Source organism: Oncorhynchus tshawytscha, linkage group LG28 (assembly GCF_018296145.1).
Source record: "Oncorhynchus tshawytscha isolate Ot180627B linkage group LG28, Otsh_v2.0, whole genome shotgun sequence".
Classification (NCBI taxonomy): Eukaryota; Metazoa; Chordata; class Actinopteri; order Salmoniformes; family Salmonidae; genus Oncorhynchus; species Oncorhynchus tshawytscha.
In genome coordinates this window covers 34,410,400-34,430,511 of record NC_056456.1, presented here as the reverse complement: position 1 = coordinate 34,430,511, position 20,112 = coordinate 34,410,400, and the positions used below count along the sequence as shown (strand labels likewise).

General features: G+C 42.3%; 1 protein-coding gene across 1 annotated transcript; it reads right to left on the bottom strand.

The window, feature by feature from the left end:
- Positions 1–1,556: 1,556 nt before the first annotated feature.
- Positions 1,557–19,681, bottom strand: LOC112226391 (BMP/retinoic acid-inducible neural-specific protein 3-like). The gene is made up of 8 exons (XM_024390778.2): positions 18,956–19,681; positions 18,265–18,556; positions 14,100–14,290; positions 11,709–11,920; positions 7,660–7,765; positions 7,050–7,286; positions 4,266–4,488; positions 1,557–2,895 (listed from the first exon to the last, which is right to left on the bottom strand). Exons 2-8 carry the CDS (start codon positions 18,516–18,518, stop codon positions 1,734–1,736), a joined length of 2,385 nt encoding a protein of 794 aa, XP_024246546.2. The 5' UTR covers positions 18,519–18,556; positions 18,956–19,681; the 3' UTR covers positions 1,557–1,733.
- Between the last annotated feature and the right edge of the window lie 431 nt (positions 19,682–20,112).

Below are 20,112 nucleotides of genomic sequence, written 5' to 3'. Positions count from 1 at the left end.
ATTTGGTAGTGTTTTCAAGTTAATTGCTTATGTTTCTACCCACTTTCTCTTTCCCTTAAAGTTAGCGTTACAACAGAGGGAAGAGACGGGATGGATAACCACCCATCACTCCTTAACCCCAGGGGGGAACGTCTTACGAATCGAGATTAAGCGACGACAAGCCACTTCTGCAAGTGCTATCTAAGATGCAAGTCATACTCAAACAGCTGACACTGTAGTCTAGAGACAACAGTTCTTTTGGGAGTTCGGGTCTAATTTCACCCTCGGTCATTGAGCCTTCAATCAACTCCCTATTTCCTCTGTGAGCTAATTATCTCTGATAAAGGCCATTGATACCTAGCCTGTGTTTGATGCTGTGCATGTCTCTCTACCTCCCTCTCTCATCCATCACAGTGAGTGTGAATGGCAGCCAGAGACAGGGGGCGGAGGCTACTGTCCTCACTATACCCTTGGTAATATGTGCCAAGGCTGTTACAGAACGGAGACATTATGAGACACTGTGTTCTGCAGCTCCAGATGGGCAGTACTAACACAGCACATTTGCAGCACCTCGTTCTCCTTCCATTAGCAAATGACTTACATAGGTTTCAGTAGGTGTGTGTTAGGATCAATCCAATAATCCACTGTAATAACACAGTGGTCATATACATTTGGAATAGATGCTGATTTGATACCTGTATAAAGCAGATCAAATCCTCTCTGTCCAATAATAAATTGCAGCATTTTCTGTAAAAAGGGAAAAAGGGATGCTTTTTTCCAAATCTTTCCAATGTACACTACCGGTCAAACGTTTTAGAACACCTACTCATTCGAGGGTTTTCCTCTATTTTACATTGTAGAATAATAGTGAAGACATCAACACTATGAAAAAATGTATATGGAATCATGTAGTAACCAAAAGAGTGTTAAACAAATCCAAATAAGTAACAGACACATCTCAACATCAACTGTTCAGAGCAGACTGTGTGAATCAGGCCTTCATGGTCACATTGCTGCAAAGACACCACTACTAAAGGACACCAATAAGAAGAAGAGACATACTTGGGCCAAGACACAATGGATATTAGACTGGTGGAAATTTGCCCTTTGGTCTGCAGTCCAAATTGGAGATTTTTGGTTCCAACCGCCGTGTCTTTATGCAGCGATACACCATCCCATCTGGTTTGACTTAGTGGACCCAACACACCTCCAGGCTGTGTAAGGGATTTTTTTACCAAGAAGGAGAGTGATGGAGTGCTGCATCAGATGACCTGGCCTCCACAATCCCCTGACCTCAACCAAATTGAGATGGTTTGGGATGAGTTGGTCCGCAGAGTGAAGGAAAAGCTGCCAACAAGTGCTCAGCATATGTGGGAACTCCTTCAAGACGGTTGGAAAAGCATTCCAGGTGAAGCTGGTTGAGAGAATGCCAAGAGTGTGCAAAGCTGTCATCAAGGCAAATACTTTTTTATTTACTACATGATTCCATATGTGTTATTTCAAAGTTTTGGTGTCTTCACTATTATTCTACAATGTAGAAAATAGTAAAAAATAAAGAAAAACTCTTGAATGAGTAGGTGTGTCCAAACTTTTGACCGGTATTGATAAAAACATCAAATTTAATGACACTTATATACAAATAAAGCCATGAACGGCAAACACCAACACAAACAGATATAGGCTATGGGGCTGACATTGTATCTGAGTGGGTTAATACAAAAAACATCACATTGGCCCCGCCCACCTGCCCATTATTAACTACATAGCTTGGTTGCCTCGTACTCCACAAAGTTTGGTTGTCTGGCACTGAAAGCCTGTAGAGAAGCCAGTATTCTGGTCACTTCTGAACTGGACAGTTTCAGTCTTTGACGGAGCAGACACGAGAACAGGTCCATAGGCTGAGCCCCTGGAGGGGAGAGGCGGTTGACCCTATAGCGGACCTCTACCAGCTGCAGCAGGGCTGAGTCCTGGGATCCCTGGGTGTACGGGTAGTCCAACTGCAGGATTAGGTCCTGGATTGCATCTGGGTCAAAGTGCATGCTGTATCCAAACAGCTGCATGCTGTTGATCTTCATGTAGCCCATGTTCTGGGATGAATATGCCTCCACAGGTTCCACGGCGCCCTCTGGTGGTTCAAAGTACGCTCTACTAGCGTTTCTGTGTCCCCCAACCCCCGAGCCTGGCCCCGAATCCCTAACGCGGCTCCTCAGGTAGAAATGGACGGTCTCGAAAAAGCTCTTCCACCGGTTGCCCAGTGTCAAGGTCCAGTTGTAGCAGTCCAGGGGGATATCCAGCTTGGTCCTGTTCCAGTCGGGGTAGCCGTGCTGGCCGATCGGCATGGTCCAGCTCTCCGAGTGGCTGCCCCCGAACGGGTTGACGAACACGGACAGCGCAGGCTCCAGCGTGCTGTTCTTGGTCAGGCACACCTGGAGCGACACCCCCAGGAGCATGTGCACACGGTTGGACTTGTAGCGGTTGCTCTTCAGCGTCAGCAGCATCCTCTTCCGCCACGACGGGTCAAACCAGGCATTGAGGCGCACATCGCTGCTGACGAAGATGGCGTGCAGGGCAATGCGCGAGTCGCGGCGCTGGAGTAGGTAGCGCAGCTCCAAGTCCTGAAGGTCGCGGTCGCTCTCCAAACCCAGGTAAGGATCCGTGGGGTCAGGTACGGCGGGTCGGCAGAGCCCCTGGCCTAGAAAGAAGCCCGGGTTGCAGCTGGAGCAGCGGGTGCGGTTCTCGGGGGAACAAGACGCACAGCGGGGGCCTTCTCCCACAGAGCAGGGGACAGGGCCCTGGCAGGAAGAGTGGTGGTAGGGGCAGGAACAGCTCCTGGTCTGCTCAGAGTACACGCCGATGTGGTCGTTCTCACTGCAGTACAGGAGGGACAGGATGTAGCTCAGCCAGTAGCGGAGGGGTCTGAGGACGGAGGACAGAACATACTGTAGGTGAACGTACCTTTGTTAGTCAATTAACGTTTTATTTTTGTTTTCTGTCTTTGAATAATGTTAAAAACATCTCATCAGACACAATAGGTTTCATACTGCACATTCACAGCAACAATATCTGTCAATTAAGCAGGATAGGCAGAGCAGAAGCCCCATCTCTGCACTTGTAGGCTCAGCTGCTGGAATGCAAGCTAAATCAGACCAAAATGAAAATATTCCTCTGGAGTAGGCAGGTGGGTGCTGACTGAGAGAGCCAACCACACACACACACACACACACACACACTTTTTTTGTTCAATGTATGAATATTGAATACTAACCACCCAGTACAATTACAGAGCAAATAAACTATGCATAAAACATTTCATAGGATCACATGCGGAAAAAATGGACCAGTTAAATAATTGGGAACCTCCGTCAAATCCCCCTTTATGACCAGAAGGGTGTGATAAAGTAGTGTAATTGTATTGAGGATTGTGGAAGCAGAGTGTTTGGCAGCAGTACTGAAGAATTTTGTAATGTAGTTCATTTTTTCCAAAGAATGGCCATTAAAACAGAGAGGTCAGGAGAGAGGAGTCCAGCACCGGGAAGTTATGCTCAAAGGAAAGGCTCTCTGGAAGACTGGAGTAACTAATACAAGCTAGACCAGGTTGCATTACATAGGGCTGAACCGGGAGCTAGAGGACTACTCATGTCAGGACTCAGGGGTTCTGTTGGACCCGTTAAGAACTCCGCCAAGCGCCACAGTAGTCACAGTGCACTTGGCAGCACTGTATTTGTATTGATACAGATATATAGTATTTGTACAGATACAGTACAAGGGACCGGGCTATCTTGCCAGCCTTGTAAGACAGCACAAACGGATCTGGGACCAGGCTAACCAACTTATAATTGGAATGTTGTTCAGGCTGTAGTTTGAACTGTTAACGAAAACACTTCAGCAGAGGCATAAGATAAAGAGGACCTAACCGTTTGAATGCCAAAAGGTTTGTTATTGATACTCTTTTCTGAGTGTGGATGTGTGACACAATCTGAAGACTTATTGTGGCCTAGTGAGTAGGTACTTCATCTTTTATTGAGCCCAGTGGTCTTAGATACACTTTGGGTAACAAAAGTTAAAACAGTACTAATTGCATTGCAATTAGCAACTGCCAGTTGTCCAGCTATCCTCAACTCTGGTTTTCCGAGGTGAGACTCAATTTCGTCTGTCAGCCCTTCTTGTCTCCTAAAACTACTCTTTTTTGTGTCTTTCTTTCTAGCACAGTGCATAAATCATTTGCATAATTACAAGACAAAGGAAGTTTGGGGGAAACCTTGGGTTAATGAAACAATAGTCTATACCTCTCCCTGTGCAGCACAATTCTGGGTTGATGGCGGCATCTCTTAATGAGGCTGAAGAGCTTGTTAGCGGTGTGGCGTGCTTTGTCGAGAAGCAGGCCTCTCATGGTCTCCAGCTGCCTGTAGCGCTGGAGCAGACCCCCATCCGTCCTCCAAAAGTGTTCCACGACAGATTTGTTCACCGCGTACTGGGTTGGCAGCCTTCCGACGAAGCTTTGGAACTCCTCTAAAATAGTAAGTCAAGAGTAAAAAAAATAAAATAAACATGAATAAGTCAAGTTTGGTTCCACGTGAGCCATTGGGGAATAATTACAACATGTGACAGTGTGTCTGTTCTCATTGTTTTTGTCTGTCCCAGAAATGTAAACAAACACAAATATAAATAAACAACGTGTTCAGAGATACTGGTTCAGATTGTTTCTTCTCAGCTTACTAGAGTGCAGAACTGTTATTTCAAGAGGCATCATATTTTATTAACAACCAGTCTGCAGTGTGCACCATTGAATGGTTTAGTAACTGATTGGTAATTTATCAGATGGTATGAGATGGTGGTTGAAGTGGGTGCAAATATACACTTCCAGCTTTCGAAGCAAGGCCATGTATATTGCCATGGTAACCTATTACATCAAGAGTGTTGGGCCAGTAACTGAAAGGTCGCTGGTTTAAATCCCCAAGTGGATAAATCCTGCCCTTGAGCACAGAAGTTAAACCCGGGCGCTGATTAAGGTAGCCCCTTGCATCTCTCTGATTCAGAGTTTATTTTTATTTTATTTAACTAGGCAAGTCAGTTAAGAACAAATTCTTACTTACAATGATGGCCAAACCCACCCCTAACCCGGAGGACACTGGGCCAATTGTGCGCCGCACTATAGGACTCCTGATCACAGCCGGTTGTGATACAGCCCAGGATCAAACCAGGGTCTGTAGTGACGCCTCTAGAACTGAGATGCAGTGCCTTAGACCCCTGCGCCACTCGGGTTGAATGGGTTCCATTCTGCAACTCACTATGTTTCCCCTATTTCTAAAGTGTTTTCAAGAAGTGAGAAATCCCACGAGACACTTTTATTATGTGACTTCAGTAAGGTTTTTCTAGTATACTCCCTTCTGTCATGACGTTGGCCTGGGGGTAGGTTTATGACAGTCATAAATACCTCTCCCCCCCTTTTTCCTCTCTCTACCCTACTGATGTGACATTTGAAAATCCTTTGGTTAACATAGAGATTCTGGGAACATCAGAAGGTGGGGGGAAATTAACTATATTCTGGTAATTGAACCAATTGAACATATGAACATATGCGGTGGTACTTGATGAATATGAGACATTCTCATCAATGATAGGATGACATAAACTCTACAGTGGAAAGTCTGCACATTGTAGTTATCGGATTCACATGGAATTGTTGTTCAATTTAAATGTTTGAATATAAAATGATTGGTGAAAACATGAAATGTAATTTTAGCTTCCAAATGAGAGATTTGGGTTTTCATAAGGTTAGGGCTCTGCTCAATCAGTGGGCCTCCCCTGTGAAGAGACATGGGTTATAAAACTTTTCAAACACACCCTTCTCGCTCCACTATATAAAGCCTTGACGAAAATGTAACCTCCTGTTCCGAGGATGTGAGGACGACAGTCCATACGTTTAAAGGACTAACATGTTATCTGTTCCGAGGATGTGAGGACGACGGTCCGATGTCAGAATGGTTCAGATAACTACAGAACGAAGCCAACCTCAGCATGAGCTTTGGTTGCGAATGGTATGAACATTGAACTCTTATTCACTACAGAAGTGATACCTCCTAGCCATTGAGTTAGCAACAGCAGCTGCAAACGTGGGCTAGGAAAGAACAGACAGAGTATCCCGTCTACCACACAACGACGTTACTACAACGTGTCCAATTTACCACCAGAGACATTCTTCAAAGGACTCGGTTAGGCAACACGGCCTTCCATCTACCACCAACCTACCGAAGCGCAGCACAGAGTAAATATACATTGCATTTTCCTTTTCCAAATGGGCGGTAATTTAGAATGCATAAGATGCTGTATTTACGATAGAGACATGGCTTCTCCCTTTGTTCCTCAGTCTTCCCGCTCTTTCACTCAAACCCAGCCCCTTTTCTTTGTGTAACCAGCTGTCATATCTGTTCCCTTCGCTAGGGACGTTTTCCTTCATGATATAACTTGTAATCAAGGTATGATTCATTCTGTGTATATGTAATTCTGTGTGATTAGTTAGGTATTTAGTAAATAAATACTTAAACCCAATTTTGTATTGCTGATTCAACTTGTTAGTCAGGGTTCGTGAAGATAACCAAGAATTTATAACTTTCAGATGAGACTGAAATAAGGTGACGATTAATATTGACTGCTATTGATGTAAAATATTACTAGGTCTTTAAGAGTTTATTGGGAAGATAACAGCTCTATAAATATTATTTTTTGGTGCCCTGACTTTCTAGGTAATTTAATTTACATGATTAGCTCAATCAGGTAATATTAATTACAGAGAAAGGATTTTATAGAATAGCATGTCATATACCTTAATCCGACATAGCCAAAGACACCGTATCTCTCCACCGTATCTCTGAACAATGCTTTTTATCATTCTCACATACGGAAGCTTATTGAATGCCTGAATACCTTACTCTCTAAATTCTACACTAAATTATTGCAAGTTAAAAAACAAGCTGGCTAAATCAGAAATATCCTGCCACCTAGGCTGCTCAATTGTTGCTCATCACTTAGGTCATTGAACTGTTGCATGTTCAACTATCTCCAGTAAACACCTGATTCCTCAAACTCCTCGTTGGCCAGTGTCCAGGCCTCTCTGAGGCGGAGCAGGTTGTTCTCCAGGGCCTGGAGGTCCGTCTGTGGACAGTTGCACTGTGGGAAGTCCGGGCTACACTGGCACCAGCAGTCACTGGCCCTGCACACAAACTGGCCCTCCGAGTTGCAGCCGATGTAGCTGAGGGCTGCCTGGACGAAGCGGCTCCGCAGGTACGCTGGCAGAATGACCTGGAGTCCTGGGGAGGCCAGAGAGGCGTGGGTGAGTATTTTGGGGTGTATAAGAAGGCAAAACAAACAGACACTGCCGCTAAATTGCTTTTGAAGATCCTACTTCAGAAACCAAATACAACTAAGTCATCCATGGGTTTGATAAAGATCCTCGCAGGTTAGCCTGGAGAACCAATTAGATTCCAGATAGGAACTACTGTGTCTTTGCTGCATTGAACCTCCTGAAGAATGCATTCCATGTTGAGCTGTAGTGAGTTACTGTAAACTACACTGCTGGGAATACATATATTAATGTTAGCCATGAAAGGCCTGGCTCTTTGATGTTCATTCAGAGTGATACACCTGTTGAAGTTTTGTCTTCAGTTCTAGTTTCAGGCATACCTTGTAATTGGATCTTGTTTTCTGGACTGTGGACCAGTACTGAGCTGACAGAGTCAAGGTTATCATAGTTACTGCATCCAAGGGGGCCTGTCCTGGTTTCAGTCACCTGGGGAGGTAAGGAAACTAATTAATGTTGAAAATTCATTTTCTGATGTTTTGTTTCATGCCTCAAACATCAGAGAATGAACTAGGAAAATATTCTGTGGAAATTAATGAATAGTATGTGTGAATAGTATATCTTTGATAAGAGTGAAAAAGATAATCATCTCCAATGTTAAATCATATCGACTCCATAATTGAAACCACAATGATAATTGGCCCAGCGTCATCCGGGTTATGCTGTCATTGTAAATAAGAATTGACTTGCCTAGTTAAATCAAATAAAGCATATTTTGAAATAGCATACATTTAGTTGGCGAGTTATTGTACAATGGTGGTGGAGAATTCATAATGAATTAACTTTCATTCCTGCCCAATCACCAATATTTCAGGGTGATCATGCGAATCAGTGTTCCTCAATATGGGTCACTCACAACTGATTCCAGTTTCTTTTTCGTAATTTTATATATATATATATATTTTTTTTTAGGGAGTAGATCTGCTTAATACCACAGATAGATTGTAGCTTCCCATCAATGTAATTGTCTGCATAATTTCCAATCCCCCATACACTGATTACAGTGTCTTACGTCAACCATTCTGTAGCATGATAAACCATGATGTAGAGCAGGCATGGGCAACTCCAGTCCTCGGGGGCCTGATTTGTGTCACACTTTGGCCCCTAGACCCAACTAACACCCCTGACTCCAATAATCAACTAATCATGATCTTCAGTTTAGAATGTAATTAGTTTCATCAGCCGTGTTTGTCGGAAGGGGGGGGGGGTTGACACCACTCGGGTCCTGCGAGGACTGGTGTTGCCCGTCCCTAACGTAGATGAAGGGAATCACGACACGGGCTTGAGATGAATCATAATCAAACCTCGAGATTTATGCCTCAGTAACAGTTCTTATTTCATATTTCCTCCATATTCTCCAGCATATGTGTTTTAATGAAGGCCTATATGCAGCTGGCAGTGCTGAACACCCCTTAACACCTATTCAAAACCTTTTCTTGACCAATTGACACTCGGCTCACTCCACAAAATGGCTGACAAAGGTGGTTAGCTTGGACGTAAATGAATAGAAAGATATGGGCAGATATATCATCTTGATGAATAATTAACTATACTGTAGGAAGGCACTTTCAGTCAGGTGGCCACTTCTCCTCATCAATATCAGGTATGCCTGTGTAACCGATGTAAAATGGCTAGCTAGTTAGCGGCGGTGCGCGCTAATAGCATTTCAATCGGTGACGTCACTCGCTTTGAGACCTTGATGTAGTGGTTCCCCTTGCTCTGCAAGAGTCGTGGCTTTTGTGGAGCGATGGGTAACGATGCTTTGTGGGTGTCACTTGTTGATGTGTGCAGAGGGTCCCTGGTTCGAGCCCGGGTTGGGGTGAGGAGAGGGACGGAAGCTATACTGTTACACCTGCCACATTGAGAAATTAACCTATTTTAATATCCATGTCAGAAGATTGAATGGAGTATCGGGGTACTGTAGTATGTGGGGCAACACTACAACACTACTAGCGTCTCTCTTGATTATCACATACTAACACCTGCTATTGGTGAGAGAGCACCAATGATCTACAGCAGTGGTTCGCAATCTTTTTATAGTCCCATACCCTTTCCCTTTCAAACATTCAACCTCCAGCTGCACCTCCTCTAGCACCAGGGTCGGCGCACTCTCAAATGTTGTTTTTAGCCATCACACAAACTATACGATACATTTATTAAACATAAGAATGTGTGTGACTTTGTCACAACCCGGCTGACAAAGAGCTCTTATAGGACCAGGGCACAAATAATAATATACTAATAATCAATAATTATTGCTCTTTATCTATATCTTACATATAAAACCTTATTTGTTAATCAAATAACTCACCACAGGTTAATGAGAAGGCTGTGCTTGAAGGGATGCACATAACTCTGCAATGTTGGGTTGCATTGGAGAGAGTCTCAGTCTTAAATCATTTTCCACACACAGTCTGTACTTAGTTTTCATGCTAGTGAGGGCCGAGAACCCACTCTCACATAGGTATGTAGAGTGTGGGGAAAAAACTATTTGATCCCCTGCTGATTTTGTACGTTTGCCCACTGACAAAGAAATGATCAGTCTATAAATTAAATGGTAGGTTTATTTGAACAGTGAGAGACAGAATAACAACAACAAAATCCAGAAAAACAAACTGAGATTAGGAGCACTCCCTTTAAGAGTGTCCTCCTAATCTCAGCTCGTTACCTGCATAAAAGACACCTGGTAGCCAGAAATCTTTCTGATTGAGAGGGGGTCAAATACTTATTTCCCTCATTAAAATGATAATCAATTTATAACATTTTTGACATGCGTTTTTCTGGATTGTTTTGTTGTTATTCTGTCTCTCACTGTTCAAATAAACCTACCAATAAAATTATAGACTGATCATTTCTTTGTCAGTGGGCAAACGTACAAAATCAGCAGGGGATCAAATACTTTTCCCCCTCACTGTAGCTGTAAAGGTCATCAGTGTCTTAACAGTGCGATTTGCCAAGGCAGGATACTCTGAGCGCAGCCCTATCCAGAAATCTGTCAGTGGCTTCTGAATAAATTACATTTTCACAGAACCGCTTGCTGCAATTTTGATGAGGCACTCTTGTAACTGGAGGCAGGGCATGAAAGGGATAACAAATTCAGTTGTTTGTGTCGTCCGTTTTGGAAAAGTACCTGCATAATTGCGCACCCAGCTCACTCAGGTGCTTCGCTCTATCACATTTGGCATTGTCTGTAAACTTGAGTTCATTTGCACACAAAAAAAGTATACAATGATGGAAAGACCTGTGTGCTGTCCTTGTTAATGCAGACAGAGAAGAGCTCCAACTTCTTAATCATAGCCTCAATTTTGTCTCGCACATTGAATATAGTTGCAAAGAGTCCCTGTAATCCTGGATTCAGATAATTCAGGCTAAAAAAAACATCACCCAGATAGGCCAGTCGTGTGAGAAACTCGTCATCATGCAAGCAGTCAGACAAGTGAAAATTATGGTCAGTAAAGAAAACTTTAAGCTCATCTCTCAATTCAGAAAAATGTGTCAATACTTTGCCCCTTGATAACAAGCGCACTTCTGTATGTTGTAAAAGCGTTACATGGTCGCTGCCCATATGATTGCATATTGCGGAAAATACAGGAGAGTTCAGGGGCCTTGCTTTAACTAAGTTTACCATTTTCACTGTTGTGTCCAAAACGTCTTTCAAGCTGTCAGGCATTCCCTTGGCAACAAGAGCCTCTTGGTGGATGCTGCAGTGTACCCAAGTGGCGTCGGGAGCAACTGCTTGCACCCGCATTACCAAATGTATAGCCCCGTTGGAAAATCTAAATGTACTGTTTGAAAATGTGAATCACATATTTATTTGGCGTACCTCCGACGGCATTGCAGTTTTGGAATAGACGGCCTACAGTAAATACTTTTTATGTAGATATTCTATACTGACAGAACCATATTCATCTGTCTATATCACCCTTGATATATAATTGGAACACATGTGGGTACAGTCTGATGTAAGTCACATGAAATTCTTATAACTTGAAACATGTTAATTCCCAGTAGATTTTCATTTTGAGATAAAAAGGACTCATATCTGATACACTATACACTATATATACACAACAACGCTTACTTACTTAATCGGCACAGCGAGAGACTGACAATAAGGAAAAATCTAAATCAAAACAACACATCAACATGCTACACTGTGAATATTTGACATAAATAAAATGGCAACATTAAATGCAACAGTAACCTATCCACTTGCCTCCCCCACAGAAACAAAAATCTAAAGAAAACATAGCAAAGTCCTTGCAGCAGCTGCATTGGTTTTAACACAGTTTGACCTCCTATAGTAACCTATATTGGCATCTAACTTCCCCTCTGTATGCCCAGAGGCAAAGGGCAGTCAGGGGTCTCTTACCCTGATGGCGGTGGAGGCGATCTGGAGGTGGTGGAGACGGCGCAGGGTGTTCTCCCTGTCGGTGAAGTAGGAGGCAGCCAGCTGGTGAAGGGCCTCCAGGGTCACCACCCCAGCCCCTGTATTGTTGTGGCTGCTGCCCTCAGCTCCAGCCCCTGGTTCTGGGCCTCGGCTCAGCTTCCGCTTATCCACAAATATCGTCAAGGACTCCTCCCCTGATTACAGGAAATTAGGAAAGGGGAGACCATTAACTGAGCCAGAGAGGCTCAGTGATCTCATGATCAATGGTGATCATCTCCCGTCTCTTCTTTAGAGAGGTTCCAATTATTCATTGACTGTGATGAAGAAAGATAATGAGCAGAACATGTGATGTATGTTTAATCTCACCCCAATCCAGCAACCATACTGAACTGAGTTCCCTGTTTTAATACAGTTGAAGTCGGAAGTTTAGATACACTTAGGTTGGAGTCATTAAAACTCGTTTTTCCACCACTCCACACATTTCTTGGTAACAAATTATAGTTTTGACAAGTCGGTTAGGACAACTTCTTTGTGCATATGACACAAGTAATTTTCCCAACAATTCTTTACAGACAGATTATTTCAATTATAATTCACTGTATGACAATTCCTGTGGGTCAGAGGTTTACATACAAAGTTGACTGTGCCTTTAAACAGCTTGGACAATTCCAGAAAATTATATCATGGCTTTAGAAGCTTCTGATAGGCTAATTGACATAATTTGAGTCAACTGGAGGTGTACCTGTGGATGTATTTCAAGGCCTACCTTCAAACTCAGTGCCTCTTTACTTGACATCATGGGAAAATCAAAAGAAATCAGCCAAGACCTTGTAGACCTCCCCAAGTCTGTTTCATCCTTGGGAGCAATTTCCAAATGCCTGAAGGTACCACATTCATCTGTACAAAGAATTGTACACAAGTAAAAACACCATGGGACCATGCAGCCGTCGTACCGCTCAGGAAAGAGAAGCGTTCTGTCTCCTGTCTCCCAGAACAACAGCAAAGGACCTTGTGAAGATGCTGGAGGAAACGGGTACAAAAGTATCTATATCCACAGTAAAATGAGTCCTATAACGACTTAAGCTGAAAGCCTGCTCAGCAAGGAAGAAGCCACTGCTCCAAAACCGCCATTAAAAAGCCAGACTACAAATTGCAACTGCACATGGGGACAAAGATTGTAATTTTTGGAGAAATGTCCTCCGGTCTGATGAAGCTAAAATAGAACTGTTTGGCCATGATGACCATTGTTATGTTTGGAGGAAAAGGGGGAGGCTTGCAAGCCAAAGAACACCATCCCAAACGTGAAGCACGGGGGTGGCAGCATCATGTTGTGGGGGTCCTTTGCTGCAGGATGGACTGGTGCACTTCACAAAATAGATGGCATCATGAGGGAAGAAAATTATGTGGATATATTGAAGCAACATCTCAAGACATCAGCCAGGAAGTTAAAGCTTGGTCACAAATGGATCTTCCAAATGGACAATGACCCCAAGCATACTTCCAAAGTTGTGGCAAAATGGCTTAAGGACAACAAAGTCAAGGTATTGGAGTTGCCATAACAAAGCCCTGACCTCAATCCCATCGAACATTTGTGGGCAGAACTGAAAAAGTGTGTGCAAGCAAGGAGGCCTACAAACCTGACTCAGTTACACCAGCTCTGTCAGGAGGAATGGGCCAAAATTCACCCAACTTATTATGGGAAGCTTGTGGAAGGCTACCAAAAACATTTGACCCAAGTTAAGCAATTTAATGGCAATGCTACCAACTACTAATTGAGTGTATGTAAACTTCTTACCCACTGGAAATGTGATGTAAGAAATACAATCTGAAATAAATCATTATCTCTACTATTATTCTGACATTTTACATTCTTAAAATAAAGTGGTGATCCTAACTGACCTAAGATAGGGAATTTTTACTCTGATTGTATGTCAGGAATTTTGAAAAGTTGAAATGTATTTGGCTAAGGTGTATGTAAACTTTCGACTTTAACTGTATATATATATATATATATATATATATATATATATATATATATAGTATATACAGTAGCTTTTTAAGCACATAAGATACAGTATAATACATAAATTCCAACCTGTATAATTTCCACATTACATATGTTACTAAAAATATACCCCTTATGCAGAAGTATCTGCTGTAGCTAAGTAAGAAGTTATTGAATGTAAAGTGTTGTTCAGACACTAGGAATGTTTTACCATTGTCTGAGTCATACATTACATTCAGTAACAGATTTTACATTTTAAAAGTTATATGAAATTCCCTCTTGAAAAACCCACTTCTAAGGAGTCTAAGGAGTCCTGCCGTGATGCGGGTAAAGTAGGAACCAACGCTTGGAGCCTCTATTTACTGTACCTCCAAGAGTGGCGGACAGCAGGAGGTGAGTCCCGTACTTCTTGATAATGGTCTCAGTGATCCTGCGGAGGGTGGGCCGCCGCCCCAACTGCCTGACTGTGCGCATGAAGTCAGGGTCAAGGGGCGGAGCCAGGTTGCTGCCGCCCCGCCTCTCCACCACCAGGCTGTTGACTTTCCATCGGCCGAACTCCCTGAAAACACACTTCATTAATTATTTGATTGAGTTCTTGGTTCGTGGAGAGAGTTTTCAGTTTGTGAAATTGTCACAAACGTAACAGGCTGTTGAGAACATTTATTTGAATGTAATTGTAGAATGTGAAAACCTACATTTAACACAAACAAACCCCAATGCAGACAGACACAATATTTATAAGACAGACACAACATTTACAGACAGACACAGGCAGAATCTCTCACATAATAGCTAATACATCCAGACGGTATGGAATTTTCCCTGGAGGAGCTGTGAGCATACTGCAGATATTTTCTCCTAAAGCCTTCGTATGTTGGCACGCAACTTGAGGGAGGGCAAAGGAAAGTGTCGAATGACTTCAGATTGGCTGGAATTTGCTCTGACAGACATTGCCACTGGCTAATAAACCGTGGGTCACTCTGCCAACACATATGTTCACACGTCTGTGAGACTGTATGACCTTGTCTTACAATTGTCTTTGTTGCTGCTCTTTTGCCTTGTTTCATTGTAGCTTCGATCTTGCTGAAGAAAGGAAACCTCAGTTTCACAATGCCTTTGTTAGGTGACCACAGTACAATAGTGCTACTGTAGCATTATAGTCTTTATGAGAGGGTCCAATGCAGCACTAGGCATAATAAGTATTATAAATAGTCAATGTGACCATGAAACCACTGACCCTCTATGCCAGATCACCCATTAACCAGTGTAATGTCAGAACCTAAAATTGTTGTTTTGGTTCCAGGTAGAACCCTTTTGAGTACCATGTAGAACTCTTTACGCAGAGGGTTCTACATAGATCAACCAAACGTTCTACCCTCTAACCAAAAAGGATTCTATTTGGACCCAAAAATGGTTCTGATATGGGGACAGCTGAATAACCCTTCTGGAACCATTTTTTTCTAAGAGTGTATGGGTAACCATGAATCACAGCTAATCCTGAACCATATTTGAATGACCATGAATCATTCTATGACTGTGAGCCATTTAGAGCAAAATGAGAACTTCTGCTTTGGAGCCTTTCAGGAAATTAGAACTTCTGCTTTGGAGCCTTTCAGGAAATTAGAACTTCTGCTTTGGAGCCTTTCAGGAAATTAGAACCTATGCCTTGGAGCCTTTCAGGAAATTAGAACCTCTGCTTTGGAGCCTTTCAGGAAATTAGAACCTCTGCCTTGGAGCCTTTCAGGAAATTAGAACCTCTGCCTTGGAGCCTTTCAGGAAATTAGAACCTCTGCCTTGGAGCCTTTCAGGAAACCATAGAAATGCTTTAACTATAAGCACTTGAGGTGTCCATAGCTAACAAAATATATTCATAATGTGATCTCACAAAGCCCTTGTGATTCACCATTAGCCTACTGTTTGTGGTGACCATTAGCCGCTTCGTACACAGTGTACTGACACGTGTCACATCGAGCTCAAGTGTTGCATACACAGTCACGTCCCATCTGGGGACCTGCAAGTGAAAGCGTTCTAATACGCTAGTCTCTCTCCAGTCTCTACAGTCAAGAGTCCTACTGCCCCAATATTTCAGACACTGCCTTCTTGTCTCTTCTCGTGGGAGGCAATCAAATCACTGCCACGAGAAACGATCGGCAGAGAAATAATTGAGGAATCAGGCCAGTGTAGAGGGTGTAATTACAGCCAATCATCCTAAAGAGAGACAGACTGCAGTGCCTCTCCGGGTGTCACTTGATGGCCTCTATAGATCACACCCTGGCGTTAGCCTGCAGGCTTATTCACCAGTGAACACTTATGGATGGGAAGCAGGCATGCTACGCTAACGCTACACTGGTGGATAATAGTCTGACAGCTTCCTGTTCAAGACCCTGGGCTCATGTGCAATCAAACACAGAGAAACGGGAAGGTCCTCCGGGGACCATGGAGAACGGGTCAAGAGGAAAGACGGACACCAGCGGTTTGTCAGTCTAATCATTTGTAACTGTAGGGGATCCAATGTTAATCCACATGGTTACGTTGCTAGGACCCATATTCCAATCGAAACAGAGGACGTTTCAAAGTGGGGGCATCATATCAGTTGAAAAGATTCCCCATGTTGCTTTTGCTCCCTTCTAGAGAGAGAATTCAAATCAGTAGAGGCTGTTCAGAGAGACATATTTTTGTGAAGACTTCAGCGTTCTCAAAGCCAGTAGAAATCCTCCTTTATCTGGCTTGCCACAAGGGGGAGAACAAGTATTGAGTCATAGCGGAACAGCAGGACCATATTTAGGAATGTCATTATATTGTGGCACAAGGCCAGCATCATCCTATACTTTCAACGGCTCATTGGAAGTTTGAGTAGCACACTTCACTTTCAAAAGAACTCCCACCTTCAATTTATTCTAAACCATTTAGCAATGTTTCAGGCAATACTCTGCCATTTTCTAAAGCAGTCTGTCTATATCCTCTCTGGTACAGGGCATTAACCAGGGTGCGTGTGTTCCACCAATGTCACAAGCAAAGTGTAACACATTCCATTCACACTAGTTCTGAAAACAACATACCCATCAATGTGAATTGTGGTGGACATCCAGCCTATGTTTACTTACAACGTATGTGTTGACGCCACAAACTTTCATGGATTTGCATGTATGCTATTTAGACACCGTGCCTACATCAGTCAGTGAACGCAATATCAGGACTGAACTGAATTGTAACATATGTGTCCTTTAAAAAACAGTCACAACGACAGTGCTGTATGTAAAAACACTGCTACAAAATAATAATATGCCGAGAGTTAATAACGACACGCTGTAGGAGTGAAGTGTTGTTCAGAGAGGGGAATGTGCCACAGAATAGTCTCACATGCATGCGAGTAGGGTTGCAAAGGGAGGGTATACTACTGGAATCTTTCGAAGTTTACCAGTAAACTGCCAGACTTTTGTTAGCTTTTAAGGTTTTGGGGAATTTTGTAAGATCTAGTAAACTTTTATGGGCACTTCAGATTATCACAGGTGTCTGTAATTATCTCTGGTATAATTATCTCTGGCCCTCTGTGTGGCCTTATCACATCTAAAATATATACAAAAAGTAAAATAAGATTATTTGACAATATAAAATATTCATGACAAAACTGTAAAACATTATGCTAAATATGAACCATCAATGTAGTGATACACATTGGTGTTTTATTATGAGGGTTTCAGCATGAAATATCCTTTATATATTTTGGGGGGAAATGTATTTTAATATGTCAACATGTCTTTGTTGTAAATGTGTCCAAACTGGTGGCAGTTGCGAAAAAAAGTCAATTGTTGGAAGAGTTGCAGAGGTAATTGAAAATAATGCCTAAATTGATTAGATGCTTTTTACATGAATTGGGCTATTTTCTTTTGAACCATATGGTATAACCACTAGAAAATAATGGACAATATGTACACCTATATTTCAAAGTAATACCATAGGAATAATCTATTTAAAGTTATTCTAGTATAAATTAATTAAAACATTTACAGAAGATTCTGGGAAATTTTATGAAATTACCAGTAGCTTTGCAACCCTAGTTGTGAGGCTGTCTCTCTCTCTCCCTATATTTGTGTGTGTGTGTGAGAGAGAGAGAGAGAGAGAGAGAGAGAGAGAGAGAGAGAGAGAGAGAGAGAGAGAGAGAGAGAGAGAGAGAGAGAGATTTGTGACATGTTGCCACAAGAAAAGGGCAACTAGTGAAGAACAAATGCCATTGTAAATACAACCTATATTTATGTTTATTTATTTTCCCTTTTGTACTTATCTATTTGCACATCATTACAACTCTATATATAGACATAATTACATTTTATATATCTTTATTATTTTGAAACTTTTGTAAGTGTAATGTTTACTGTACATTTTTGATTGATTATTTCACTTTTGTTCATTATCTATTTCACTTGCTTTGGCAATCTAAACATAGGTTTCCCATGACAATAAAGCCCCTTAAGTTGAAATTGTATTGAGGTTGGTAGTGTGGGGGGGGCTACTAAAGAGAGAGAAAAAGGTCACCTGAACATCTTGTATCTGGTAGTGTAGCCCTGTTGGTGTCTCTCCACCGACTCAGTGAAATCCAAAGAGTGGTGGAAGGGCCCTTTGTCCGACAGCAACCAGCCCATGGGCCCAGCGGTACCACCATCATCACTGGGCCCGGCTGCAGCAGCAACAACCCAAGTCCCGGTCCAGCAGCAGCACAGGCTCAGAGCGAGCCCCTCCCATAGGAGCAGCACAGACAGTCGTCTAAGACCGATACCCTGGCAGCTCATGCTTCACCCAACGACTCCTCATCCTCTCCAAACGTTGCCTGTGTCCAGGGGTAACAAACCATATGGGGGAATTTGCGAATCATGGAATGTTGATTTTATTGCAAAATATGACAAGCTTACCTTACCCATGAGCAAAATACGTTGAAAATACGTATTTCTTTGGTTGAAAAGACGTTTAAAAATATGTATTGTTAACCAACTTCGCTCATTGGGTAAGTACTATACTGTATGTAATAATACTACACTGAGATGTTTTAAATATTAAAATACAACATAGAAATGGATAGCTGTAATAAAAGTCAATAACAGATTGTAATAAATAAGTAGGCTACATAAATAAACATTATAATTCCTATGCAATTTGTTGTGCCTGTTCACGTCATATTAACAGGCGCATGCAACATTTGAATAGTCAAACATTATGCCTGCATCCTTACCTGATTTTTAAAAATAGTATAAAGACCAATTATGTCTGATGCGTCAGTGAGATTCCGCGGTTGCACGAGCCCTAATAAAAAATATGTATTTTCATGCTCTTTGGTCATAATATGAAATTAATTCATAAAGTGCCCGTGCAATATAAATATATTTTAAAAAATTATAACGTTTATTTTCCTCACAAAACTTCTTGTTCACAGGAAAGGATACCACTGTACATTCTGGAGCATAGAAATCCAAGCATTATTTGGAAAACTCTGTAGATTGCAGGTGGATCTTACATTTACCTCGCGCAACAACTTCAGCTCCAAAACAGACGGGAAGAACTCTGGGCGTAAAAATAACGGTCAATAATTCCCAAGTTGAACACGCGTTTATTCAACTTCCTTATTTTAGTTGAACATTTGCTGACTTAATTTGCAACCCCTTCAATTACTGCATCGGGTGTACAAGCAGCCTAATAGTTCGTTATCGGAGTTCATTTTCCTCAGCTCAGGCAGTTGCAGCCTCCCGGTTCCAGCATTAGTTGTGCGTTTGAATGAGAGAAGGGCTGGCACGGAATGGAGGGGGGAAGCAGATGTTTTTTTATGCACACGTAAAGCTCCGTTTTTTGACAAATGAAACATTGTGTGCACAATGCACGTTGATGTATTTCATTTCGAGTTTGATGATTGTCAGCGCAACTGTCGGGTTGAAATCGGGCAGAAGGTAGCCAAGTGGTTTAGAGCGTTGGGACTCTCACCGAAAGGTTCCTGGTTCAAATCCCCGAGCCGACTGGGTGAGCAATCTGTTGATGTTCCCTTGAGCATGGCACTTAACCGTAAATCCTCCTGTAAATCACTCTGGATAAGAGCGTCTGCTAAAATGATGATGGGTTTAACAACTACTCTGTAACTATAAATCATCAGAAATATGTCCTACACATCCAGGCCAGAGGCTATAAATGTGTTATAGAATCTTTGGTGAATAGATGGCAAATTGTTTTTATAGATTTTTTCAACAGATATTAGTTTAATATACTTGCATATAATCAATGAGGGGTGGCAGGTAGCTTAGTGGTAGGAGCGTTGGGCCAGTAACCGAAAGGTTGCTAGATAAAATCCTTGAGCTGACAAGGTAAAAATCTGTTGTTCTGCCCCTGAACAAGGCAGTTAAC